Consider the following 12,147-nt stretch of genomic DNA (forward strand, 5'->3'; position numbering starts at 1 on the left):
GAATTACACTACTTGTTCAAGATTCAAGTTTCTTATCTTAATATTTTGATGATGATATTACTTGTTTTCCAAGGTTTGCATGAGAATCAACTGTAGTAAGGCAGGGAAAGTGCTTATCAAAGTGTTTGGCATAAACTAGGAATTTAACAAATGGCAAATATAAACATGTAATGTTAATGAATATGTATGATACTTGCCATCATTACCACAATTTCTCTTCCTTTGAATATTCTCATATATTTTCTGGGCTGCACCCTTGTACTATTAATAATAGGACTTATAATAATAATACTATTTATAGATAGCATAATAATACAATTTATACATATCATTGAAATAATAACATGTAAACTGAGAGCCCACTTAATTGCCAAAGTCATTTTTTGTTGCCAGGCAACCACAGAGACTTTTTCCTCCCAGCAACTTACCTATGTAAGGTCACTCCATCTTTACTGACCCAAAAATGTATGCGAAAAAATCGGTTAAGTTAACCATAAATTTGGCTTTGGACATTCAAGGGAAACTGGTCTAATTCACATTTTCAGAGTTTTATTGTAACTGATCACTTGCCTGATGTGGGTGATCCATGGTTACTACTACACTTGGAGCACATCACAGTGACCTACGGCAGGGGTCTCCAACCTCCAGGCTGCAGACTGGTACATCTTCAGATTAGTGCAGAATGTGCTTCTAGATGGCGCTAGTGGTAAAAATCCTGCCTGCCAATGCAAGAGAACTAAGAGACACGGGTTCAATCCCTGGGTCAGGAAAATCCCCTGGATGAGGGCATGGCAACTCACTCCAGTATTCTTGTCTGGAGAACCTCACAGAGGAGCCTGGCAGGCTACAGTCCATGAAATTGCAGAGTTGGACATGACTGAAGCAACTTAGTATGCACGCCCATAAAATGTAATACATGTAATGTGCTTGAGTCACTCCAGAACCATCCCCTGCCCCCTGGGTCCATGGAAAAACTGTCTTCCACAAAACTAGTCCCTGGTGCCAAAAAGATTGGGGACCGCTGACCTACAGCACTTAACTCCATCCAGGATATTTTTATTCATAAACTTGGGGTTGAGAGCTTATCTTTGCACATGCTTTCCAGGTGCTTCTAATGTTCATTCAGGTTGGGAAACTACAGGCATGGACTGTCCATTTTCCAGCCCTCTGTATGATGTAATCACTTTGTAGTGGCAGGATCCTATGATGAATCCATAGAAAGCTCTTGATTGTCGGCAAATAAACAACTTCCAGTTATAACAAGTTTGTTTTCTTCCTGTTTAAAATATATATTTGTGACTCTTCAGGAACAGAAAAATGTTTTTATTATCTAAATCAAAACACAGCATGAGGTACTTTCCAATAAAATCAACTGTAGATTATACACAAGTCAAAATCATCTGCCTGTTTACTGAGTCCAAAATCCTTCTAGGCACCAGGAAAAAAGTTTAATTTAAGATTTTAATCTTTCCATATATTATAGGGTTTCTGTAATGGATTTTGTGCATCTGAAACTAAAAGATTGACAGGTCTGGATATTATAGATTTATTAACCATTGGTTACAGTGTTAGAGTTAGCATGTAAAGCATTTTTACGATATCCCTCAGGATGGGCTACAATGAAAGATTTCTACAAAGCCTGAGGTGGATAAGGGTTAAGGTGACATTAAAAAGGCAAAATTCATGCTTTATTTCACAATGATCCTTTTTTAAAGTAGAAACATTATACATTAAACATAGAAATATGATGCTCAAGAAATGCTCTTGACTCAAAGAAAAACATTTCAAAATTCTAGGAAAGAAGTCTCAAAATTTACAAACCCAGTTTTTCAGTCTACAGTTTTATCATTTTGAAAGTGGGGGCCTTGGGATCTAACAGATCTTGGGACAAGTACATATTTAAAATTTGTAGATACGTGGACAGACCTAGACACTGTCATACAGAAGTAAGTCAGAAAGAAAAAAACAAATATTGTATATTAATACATATATATACGAAATCCATAAAAAATGGTGTAGATGAACTTATTTGCAAAATAGAGGCACAGATGTAGAGAACAAACATAGGCAACAAGTGGGGAAAGGAAGAGGGATGTTATGAATTGGGAGATTGGGATAGACATATAGTCCCTACGATGTATAAAATAGATAACTAATGAGAACCTATTGTATAGCACAGAAAACTCTATTCAACTGTCTGTGGTGACCTAAATGGGAAGGAAATTCAAAAAAGAGAGGGTGTATGTATATGTATAGCTGATTCATTTTTTGGTACAATAGAAAGTGATATAACATTGTAAACAACTCTACTTCCATAAAGTTAATTTAAAAATAATTAAAGGTAAAACTAATTATCCAAAAATTATCACCATCTATAGGATATCCTTGCCTGGAAAATTCCATGGACTGAGGAGCCTGGTGGGCTGCAGTCCACGGAGTCACAAAGAGTCACACACGACCAAGGGGCTGAGTGCAGTCTGCAGATCAGATGATACATCAGCTATGTAAGTTATCTCACTTAATCATTATAGTAACCCTACATGGGGGTGCTACAATTATCTCCATTTTACAGATGGAGATAACTGAGACTCAGACAAACTGACTTATTTAAGATCAGCTAATAGACAGAACAAATATATGAAGTTGTTTATATGTGGAAACTAAAAAAATGCTACAAATGAATTTATTTACAAAACAGAAATAGAGTCACAGATGTAGAATACAAACATGGATACCAAGGGGAAAAGGGAAGAAAGGGATAAATTGGGAGACTGGGACTGACATATACATGCTACTGTATATAAAATAGACAAGTAACGAGGACCTACTGTATAGCACAAGAAATTCTACTCAAAACTCTGTAGTGGTCTACATAGGGGAGGAATCTTAAAAAGTGAATATATGTATACATATGACTGATTCATTTTGCTGTATAGCAGAAACAAACACAACATTGTAAATCAACTATACTCCAAAAAAAATTTAAAAAAAAGAAAAAAGAAAGATGCTTTCAAATCCTTACTGAGTGTAAAGTCTTAAGACTAGCAATGTAGCCCATTATACAGAGTGAAGTAAGCCAGAAAGATAAAGAACATTACAGTATACTAACACATATATACGGAATTTAGATAGATGGTGGCGATAACCCTATATGCAAAACAGAAAAAGAGACACAGAAGTACAGAACAGACTTTTGAACTCTGGGGGAGAACGTGAGGGTGGGATGTTTTGAAAGAACAGCATGTATACTATCTATGGTGAAACGGACCACCAGCCCAGGTGGGATACATGAGTCAGGTGCTCGGGCCTGGTGCACTGGGAGGACCCTGAGGAGTCGGGTGGGGAGGGAGGTGGGAGGGGGGATCGGGATGGGGAATACGTGTAACTATATGGCTGATTCATGTCAATGTATGACAAAACCCACTGAAATGTTGTAAAGTGATTGGCCTCCAACTAATAAAATAATATTTAAAAAAAAAAAAAAAAAAGACTAGCAATGGCAATTTAGGTATGTCATAATGTGAACATGACAAGGAATTTGATACAGCATGGAAAATTCCTGGTTGCTTGGCTAGGAAACCAACAACTTTACTTATCACCCTGAACTTTCCTTTATGTTCTTTGGGAACGTGGATAGTAGAAGACCCTGGACCGAATTTGAGAGGTCTCCAGCCAACAGGCTGAATCTGACTTTAGGCTGGCTCTGTGATGCCTCATTTTACTTTGTGGGGCAAAAACATCATGACACCATAAAGATGCCATGGAGAAACATGCTAAAAGGAGATAACATAGTCATGCTCTTCCATGAAGAGAGAAATCAATTTCATAAAAGAACATATCAATTTGCAGATTTAAAAAAAATTATTTATTTGGCTGCCCTGGGTCTTATTTGCAGCACGCAGGGATCAAACTCAGGTCTCTTGTATTGGGAGCATCGAGTCTTACCCACTGGATCACCAGGGAAGTCCCTAAATTTATATATTTTTTGCAGTACAAGATTTGGGTTTTCCTCTGTTAAAATTAAAAGCATTGTTCAAGAATATCCAAGCTTCTAAAACTGAGATAAGGATTACAGCACTTGATGACACATTCTGGTACTATTGATTATCTCCTGATTTGTTTAATTTAGTATGTTACATATTCATTTTAAAACAAAGGTGAATGGAATAATTTATACTTAACAACTAAGTATATTAAGCAACTTAGGTTTTCTTTGCTTAGAAAGTCTTGAGAGATTTTTGTCTGTGGATTTGACTCAAAAAAGACCCTTTTGTCTTTGTTCTTAGATTATGTTTATACTTTGTTCTTAAAACCAATAGCAGAAGGATGTTGGTTCATGAGAATTTAAGTTTTATACATTTAGGCCTTTATGCTATTCTTATGACTGTATTACCTGTTTTGACTGAATCAAGTTCAATTCAATGAAAGATAAGTCTTTGTTAATTATTTTACAAAATAGATCTGATGAGAGCCCAAATGACTGTTAACCAATTATTTTCAGTACCATGTAGAAATGTGGCTAAGCTTAATCTCATGGGGACAAGAGGGTTTTGCGTTCATTTCATGTTTCAACTTCATATTAAGACTAGATGTTCAAAAGAAAACCACATATCTTTGAAGTGCATAGTACAATAAAAATCAGTTTTAAATTTTACTGAAACAAAACTTCCATATACCTTGCATGTTAAAAGACAAAGCAAGATTTCACTGTAATCTTTAACCCACAGGGTTAATGCAACCAGAATTTTGGTTAAGGATGATTATTATATTCCAAATAATAATGCACTAAACTACAAAAGCAACCCACCATTAAGTCAATGGTTTGATGGAGGTTACACAGCTCAAAGAGGTAAAACTCAGCTACCACAACTGGTCACAACTCAAGATATATGAATGGAGTGGTCCATTTTTTTCTGGATTCCCCATTCATGACTGTAACACCAACAATTCAATCTGGGGGATCCTGTAGAAATGTTCAAGGCAATTCAGACCTATGTGACTTACCTTGGATATGTATGAACAAGGAGAGATTTTCAGGTGCTGATACTTGAAAGCATTGCTTTGATAGAAATGTATATATCTAGGTATCTATACATCTTTATCTGCACACCTACACCTATATTTATCTGTATGCATGTATATAAATGCTTATGCATATAAACACTTGTGAGTGTGGTTTGGTTTATTCTGTTCATACTTATCCAGAGACAGATTGTGTCCTTCTGACCTACTAAATTCACATTTTCATCCTATTTCCAGTTAATTTCCCCTAAAATGTTTTATACACATGCACTAGTTCTATTTCTTACCTGGTGGTGTCCAAGCTACAAATATGGAATAAGGCCCAATTACTGTGATGTTATATGGAGGCTGGATTTCTTCTGGCGTTAATATAGGCGTCTGTATAATGTACTCATCACTTGAACTGCTTCCACCTCCAGTTGTGGCTTCTAACTTATAAACATATCTATATTTCAAAAAGAAAGAATTGTGATAAAGCAATGCACAGGGAACTGAACATTGATTGTTGAGTTTTCTATCTATTGCTTAGTCCTAAATTTGTGACAAACTTCAAATTCCCTGCTTCCTACACAGAAACTTTACTATGGAGCTTATAGTTTTCCTACCACAGGCAACGCTCTCTCCACTGTTTTGGTCCTTTTCCCATTTTATTTTTAATCCTTGAGTAATTAATCGCTTTTCTTAAAGATTTCAGGAAAGTCTTGGAGTGTGCTGGTGGATTGTGGAGGATTCAAATGAATCTTCTCCATCTTTAATGGCTTAGAGTTTAGGGAAGTATGTTTAGAGAAAGATGTTTCTAAATTGATCTGCTACTCTCTACAATAAAACTAAATTGAACTCTACTCCCTGCAATAAAACATCTGTTGATCCAAGATATATTTTATCTCTGCTGAGAAATGAATGGCAATGAATTGCAAATATGTGGAACTTTCCCCCCAAACCACTCATGTCTATACATAGTATCACAAGTAGAGAAAACACTATACCAGAAATAAAGGCTGTTGATATAAAACAAACCTCTTTAAATCTCTTTCCTTGCTAGTTTAGGGATGCATGTTTTTGAAGATCATTTGATAATTAAAAAAATTTAATGCTTTGTATATTTAATATACTTAAAAGCTCTCATGTCAAATAAAAGACTAATTATTTATTTACATTTTAAAGGAATTTCACATCCTCTGAGGACTAGTATAATGAGCTAGTGCTTGGGTTTTCTGTCTGAAATAAATTAAGAGATTTCATTAGCTATGGAATAGCTAATACATGAGGAGATTAATCAACCAATTGATATAACATTATTTCAGTTGGAGATGGACTTGTTCTTGACCCTGAAAAATCTAAAATTCTCACTGTACGACTAGTAAAGTTTTCATTTAGTTTACCTGCTGTTGGGCTCCAGGTTTTTATCAGTGAAATTCTGCTCCTCACTGCCCCCCAGGAAAATCAAGCTTCCATTACGACTCAATTGATATTGAGAAATGAGGCCATTGGGCTTTTCTGGCGGGCTCCAAAATAACTCCACTGTTGTAGAATTGATGACAATGTGTCGAGGTGTCACCCAAACTCCTGGCAAAGATAATACAATGAATTTTTATCGTTAGGATATGATAAGCACATTATCAAAAGTCATATCATCCCCTCTCATACTATATTTTTATCTATTGATTAAAAAAATATATCATGGCAAGCAACAAAAATATTTTATTTGCTTTGGAGTTAAGATACATAATTGGATGCAAATATATTTTTTAATGCTTTAGTTATTATTATTATTATGAATTACCTTTAGAAAGTACCAGACAACTAGGGGTGGAAAATTTCTCTATGTTGGCTCTTACTCTGAGTGCCAGGAAGGCCTAAGAGACTACCCAGCGATTCTCAACTTGGATGCCTATTTACTTGGAATCATAATCCAGTGTTTGCCTGAATTATCAAATTCAATGAATAAGCATACTTTGCATTTCTAACACTGCACTCTGATTTTTTTTTTTTTTTTTTGGTTACTTCTTTCAGTCTCATTTACTGGCTTCTCTTTCCTTCTTATACTCCAAAATGATGTAGTGCCTTAGAGAACTAGGCTCTCTACACTTCCCTCTCCTCATCTGTCCTGACACTCTCTTTGCAGATGATCATTTAGTCTCAATGTTAAACATTGTCTATATGTTGAGCACTGCTCGATGCCCAACTCTGTGCTAAACCTCTCTCCCGAGCGTCACACCCTTGATTCTATTCTCTAACATTGTCTACCTCCAGTTGGATAACTAATTACATTTCAAAAACCTAAAATGTCTAAAAATGGAACTCTCAGTTTTCTGGTCTACCATCTATTTGTCTTCCACTCTTATCCAACTATTCACTTTCTTGGGGAAAACACAAAAAATTATCCTTGAGGGTTTTAGTTTTTCACTCCTAAGTGGAATCTATCATTGAGTCCTGCAGATTCTACTCTGAATGTGCATAGTCCTTATATTTTTACCTCTCCTGATCCAAACTACATTTCTCCCTCTCATTAAAGTAGTGTCCATGTTTTAAATCTTGTCTGTCTTTATTTCATTGTAACCTTTATAAAAGTATGCAAAGTGTGTATTTAAGCTAATGTAATTGCCCTGATGCTGGGAGGGATTGGGGGCAGGAGAAGGGGACAACAGAGGATGAGATGGCTGGATGACATCACCGACTCGATGGACATGAGATTGAGTAAACTCCAGGAGTTGGTGATGGACAGGGAGATCTGGTGTGCTGCCGTTCATGGGGTCGCAAAGAGTTGGACATGACTGAGTGACTGAACTGAACTGAATCTTTGTAAAATATACAACCCTTCTGAAATTGTTCATATAGTGTAATTCCAATTCCTTACGATAATCTGTATGATCCTAATTTTTCTGGCTCTGGCCTACCTGGCACCATTCTCTCTATCATTCATGAAGCTGGGGCCACATCAGACTCATTTCTAGCCTAAGAATGCTTCAACTTCTTTCACACCACTGAGTTTTTGCACTTCCAGTCCCTACAACTGGAACATCTTTGTTCATGACACATGACAATTATGCATTTTATTCTCCAAGTTCAGTGGCCTGTGTAAATATCACCTTATCAGGGGGAGCTTATTTGACCACTATTGCCTAACCATAACTTTAACACAGTCTGAAGTGATCCCCACCTTGTTCCTCTCGATCATATATATACCCTTTTCTATTTTCCTCTCAATATGCATAACATTATAATCTTTTTTTATATCATCATTATTTTCATGTTTTTATGACTATTTCTCTCTCCTGCTTTTAATACAAAGTTAGCCCCATGAAGGCAGGGATCTGCTCTGTATTAGTAGTCTATGTACCTTTATGGATAGCACAATGCCTAATAAATATTAAATGAATAAATTTATTGAAAATATACATCCTGCAAATTATTATATTTATGGAATGCAAATATGACTAAGATATAGCTCATTCTTACAAAGAATTGATACCCTTCTGTATAAAAGATAAAATGTATATACAAACAACTGTAATTCAAGGTCAAACATTTAATTACTCTTTATAAGTATAAAAACATATTGATGGAGAACCTAGCAATGAGAAAGATCAATCTCCTATTTCATGTTGTCATCTGGTCATGCTCTGAATAGACACTGTAACTCTCTTCTTCAGTTTTTAAAAACTCATTTCAATATTAGGTTCCCAATAATCAACAGTTTTTGATCGATTGTATCTCCTGTGTAAGTTACTCAGTAAAGGGGAAGATTTCAACACTTTTATAGGAAAAAATCTCAGGGTATTCAAATGTAATTTACTTGCAACATTCTAGAAGAATCAAGATAGACTTAAACATGGCTCAAACTTACTGATTTTCTAAGAACAACCTACTTCTGAGAAGAAAGTAATTCATTTTGTTCTGAAAGCTCACTTTATGTTAGATACTTGGACAAATACACAAATCACAACATACTTTTATGTCTGTGTCTCTCTGCCAACAGCTGCTAAATGACTCAACCAACTAATTAAGAGTTTTGATTTAAACATGATGTTAATTTGTTGATTTAAGAGATAAAGTATAAAGCTTTGGTTCATAACCTGCTCCCTGCAGTCCTGTTTTTCTCACCTTGAAGGATGTTTTAAAAAATCACTACTGTACTAGAAAAGGCTATTGCTTAGTTTCTGTTTTGAATCAGTCAGTGTAGCCTGTGGGTAGAGAGGAGTCAATGAAATAAAATGAAGCCACATTTTGGAATTGCTTTATGTTTTAAATAAAACTTGAGTTTTATATTTATCTAAGCTGGAGAAAGCTCTGCCTATTTGCTAATAACCCTGTGTCCACTGGTTTGATCTATAAGATGAAATTGGAATGTGTGAAAAACTAATAAGTGCTCTATTTTTACTTTTGAACTGTGGTGTTGGAGAAGACTCTTGAGAGTCCTTTGGACTGCAAGGAGATTCAGCCAGTCCATCCTAAAGGAAATCAGTCCTGAATATTCAGTGGAAGGACTGATGTTGAAGCTGAAACTCCAATACTTTGGCCATCTGATGCGAAGAGATGACTCATTTGAAAAGACGTTGATGCTGGGAAAGATTGAAGGCAGGAGAAGAAGGGTTGGATGGCATCACTGACCCAATGGACATGAGTTTGAGCAAGCTCCGGGAGTTGGTGATGGACAGGGAGGCCTGGCGTCTGGCAGTCCATGGGGTCGCAAAGAGTCACACAGGACTGAGCAACTGAACAGAACTAAACTGAATGATGTGAAGACACTTTTATCTTGGCAACTGCAAGAAATCATTGATAGAATAAAACTTGCCTTTGGTGAGAGGTCTTATTAAGTCTCAGGGGAAGAATCTACCTCCCTCACAGAGCCTGGGTCTTAGTGACATCAGAAAACCACTCTACACAATGGGAGGGCAGAACTGAGGCAATTTAAGAGAAGGAAATGGATGGTAATGGGGGAAATCATCTAGAAGTGAGATGGGGAGCAGGTAAACTAGCTGAGAGGTTTAAGGGGGAAAGGTCAGAAGGAAACCTTGGTTGCTCTCTTGATATAATAGCTACTAAAAAAGGAACATGTCTACTGGATTTAACTTTGTCTTGAGTGAAATGCAATATTACCCATTTCTTAAATCCATATGAATCATTCCAAGTCAAAAATACCAACATTTTTTGTGGATTGGCTTTCCCTTGGAAGTTAATAAAAAGAACCAGTTCTTTATGGGCTAATGTCAGAAATGCATTGACTTCTGGACTGTTCAATAATTGTTCATTTGTTGATTTAACATTCTATTCAAATTTATCATTTTTGTGTCTGTGTTGAGCACCGTGGATGTATGGGTAAAAACAAATAGTCTTTATTCTTCAAGGAAGGATATCACGAGTAAATGTGTTAGTCGCTCAGTCATATCCAACTTTTGTGACACCATGGACTGTAGCCTGCCAGGCTCCTCTGTCTGTGGGATTCTCCAGGCAAGATTACTGGAGTGGGTAGACATTCCCTTCTCCAGAGGAACTGTCTGATCCAGGGATCAAACCCAGGGTGCCTGCATTATAGGCAGAGTCTTTACCATCTGAGACACCAGGGAAGCCTAAAAATGGAGAAATAACAATTTATCATTCAGTGTGATAAATGCATTAAGAACAGAAAGCTTATTGTGCTATTAGAGCACTTAGGAAGGGTGCCCGACACAGGCTGGGGGTGAGATGGGGATGGGTGGGGAGGGTCTGGGTTTACAGAAGAGTTTCAAAATGGGAGATATCTGAGTCATACTTTGAAAAAAAAGTGAGAGTTAACTAAGTGAGAATGTAGGGAAGGGCATCTAGACTGAGGGAAATCCACACAAAGTCCTAGAGATAGGGAAAGCACGGTAGAAGTTCAAGTACCATTAAACTTCATGTAGGAAAGACCAAAAGACTCAACAAACTGGCAGAGGTTAAAACCTGATGAATCTAATGTGATTTACTTAAAAGTTGTAATTTTTTTCCTCCTGGAAGAAAATTAGATTTTTTTGGAAGTAACTAATGTGAGATATGCCTATTTTGGCAAAAAGCAGAAAAAGATTTGGGATGGTGATTTGAAAAAGAGGAGAAATGGCTAGGGGTAGGGGGATGAGTTAAGAGGATCTGGAAAAGTTGTAGAAGTCTGAACTAAGGCAATGCTAGATGGGATGAAAAGGAAGAACAAAATTTTAAAATTCCCTAAGATTTGAAGTGAATACAATTTTATGAAGAATTACACACTATAACTTCAGAGAAAGAGAAGCATAAAGAATGTGAACTTGGGGACTTGCGTGACTAGAGAGATGGTGGTATTTGAAACAGGGAAAAGTGAAGAAAACCAAGTTAAGTGGAGAGAGAGATTTTAAGTGATGAAATACTGAGGTTGAAATATTTGTGATACGCTTAATTATAAACATCTAGTAGATTGGTAGATACTTAGGCCTTAAAAATTTATGAGTGTAGCCTTTGTGAAAGCTCTGGAATTTGGGGAGCTCCCCTTCTTCATCAGAAATTACAACCAGTATTAAAGAATTCCAAGAGAGACTACAATCATGAGGAACAGAGGAAGAGCCTAAAGGAATGGCAACAGATAAAAAAAGTGCGGGGCAAGAGGAATCTGGAAGGAAACTGAAAAAGATTGGTCTTTTACTTTTGCTTTTTCATATTGTCAATGCTAGAGGAACACATGCCTGTAATTTTGCTCAACTGAACTCTAAAAACAGATGAGAGCTTGATGGCATGGCAGCAATTCTTAAAAGAGAGCAATAATCCAGTTCAAGCTCTTCCCACTACTTGACTAAACTTCCCTGGTGGCTCAGATGGTAAAGCGTTTGCCTACAATGCAGGAGACCCGGGTTCAATCCCTGGGTTGGGAAGATCTCCTAGAGAAGGAAATGGCAGCCCACTCCAGTATTCTTGCCTGGAAAATCCCATGGATGGAGAAGCCTGGTAGGCTACAGCCCATGGGGTCCCAAAGAGTTGGACACGACTGAGCGACTTCACTTCACTTCATATTGTTTTCTAGGAGGCCACAATTATAGAGAATCAGGACCAGCTTACCAATGGGGTCATAATATGTTTTAGCTTATTTTTTAAATAGATTGAAAAATGACAGACAGAAGGAACTTTCAGGGTGGCTGTGAA

At 36.7% G+C, this 12,147-nt stretch overlaps 1 protein-coding gene and 1 non-coding gene across 2 annotated transcripts in view; one reads left to right on the plus strand and one right to left on the minus strand.

The window, feature by feature from the left end:
* USH2A (usherin) overlaps nt 1–12,147 on the minus strand; it is a 905,205-nt gene that overhangs the window by 181,723 nt on the left and 711,335 nt on the right. Inside the window, exons 56-57 of the mRNA XM_065936753.1 lie at nt 6,405–6,588; nt 5,310–5,467 (exon numbers count right to left, since the gene is read on the minus strand). Of these exons, the coding sequence (XP_065792825.1) occupies nt 5,310–5,467; nt 6,405–6,588 (342 nt within the window). The remainder of the gene's footprint in view (nt 1–5,309; nt 5,468–6,404; nt 6,589–12,147) is intronic.
* TRNAC-ACA (transfer RNA cysteine (anticodon ACA)) lies at nt 11,808–11,879 on the plus strand. The gene has a single exon. It is a non-coding gene; the product is annotated as a tRNA-Cys (tRNA).

Source organism: Muntiacus reevesi, chromosome 5, assembly GCF_963930625.1.
Source record: "Muntiacus reevesi chromosome 5, mMunRee1.1, whole genome shotgun sequence".
In the NCBI taxonomy this organism is placed as follows: domain Eukaryota; kingdom Metazoa; phylum Chordata; class Mammalia; order Artiodactyla; family Cervidae; genus Muntiacus; species Muntiacus reevesi.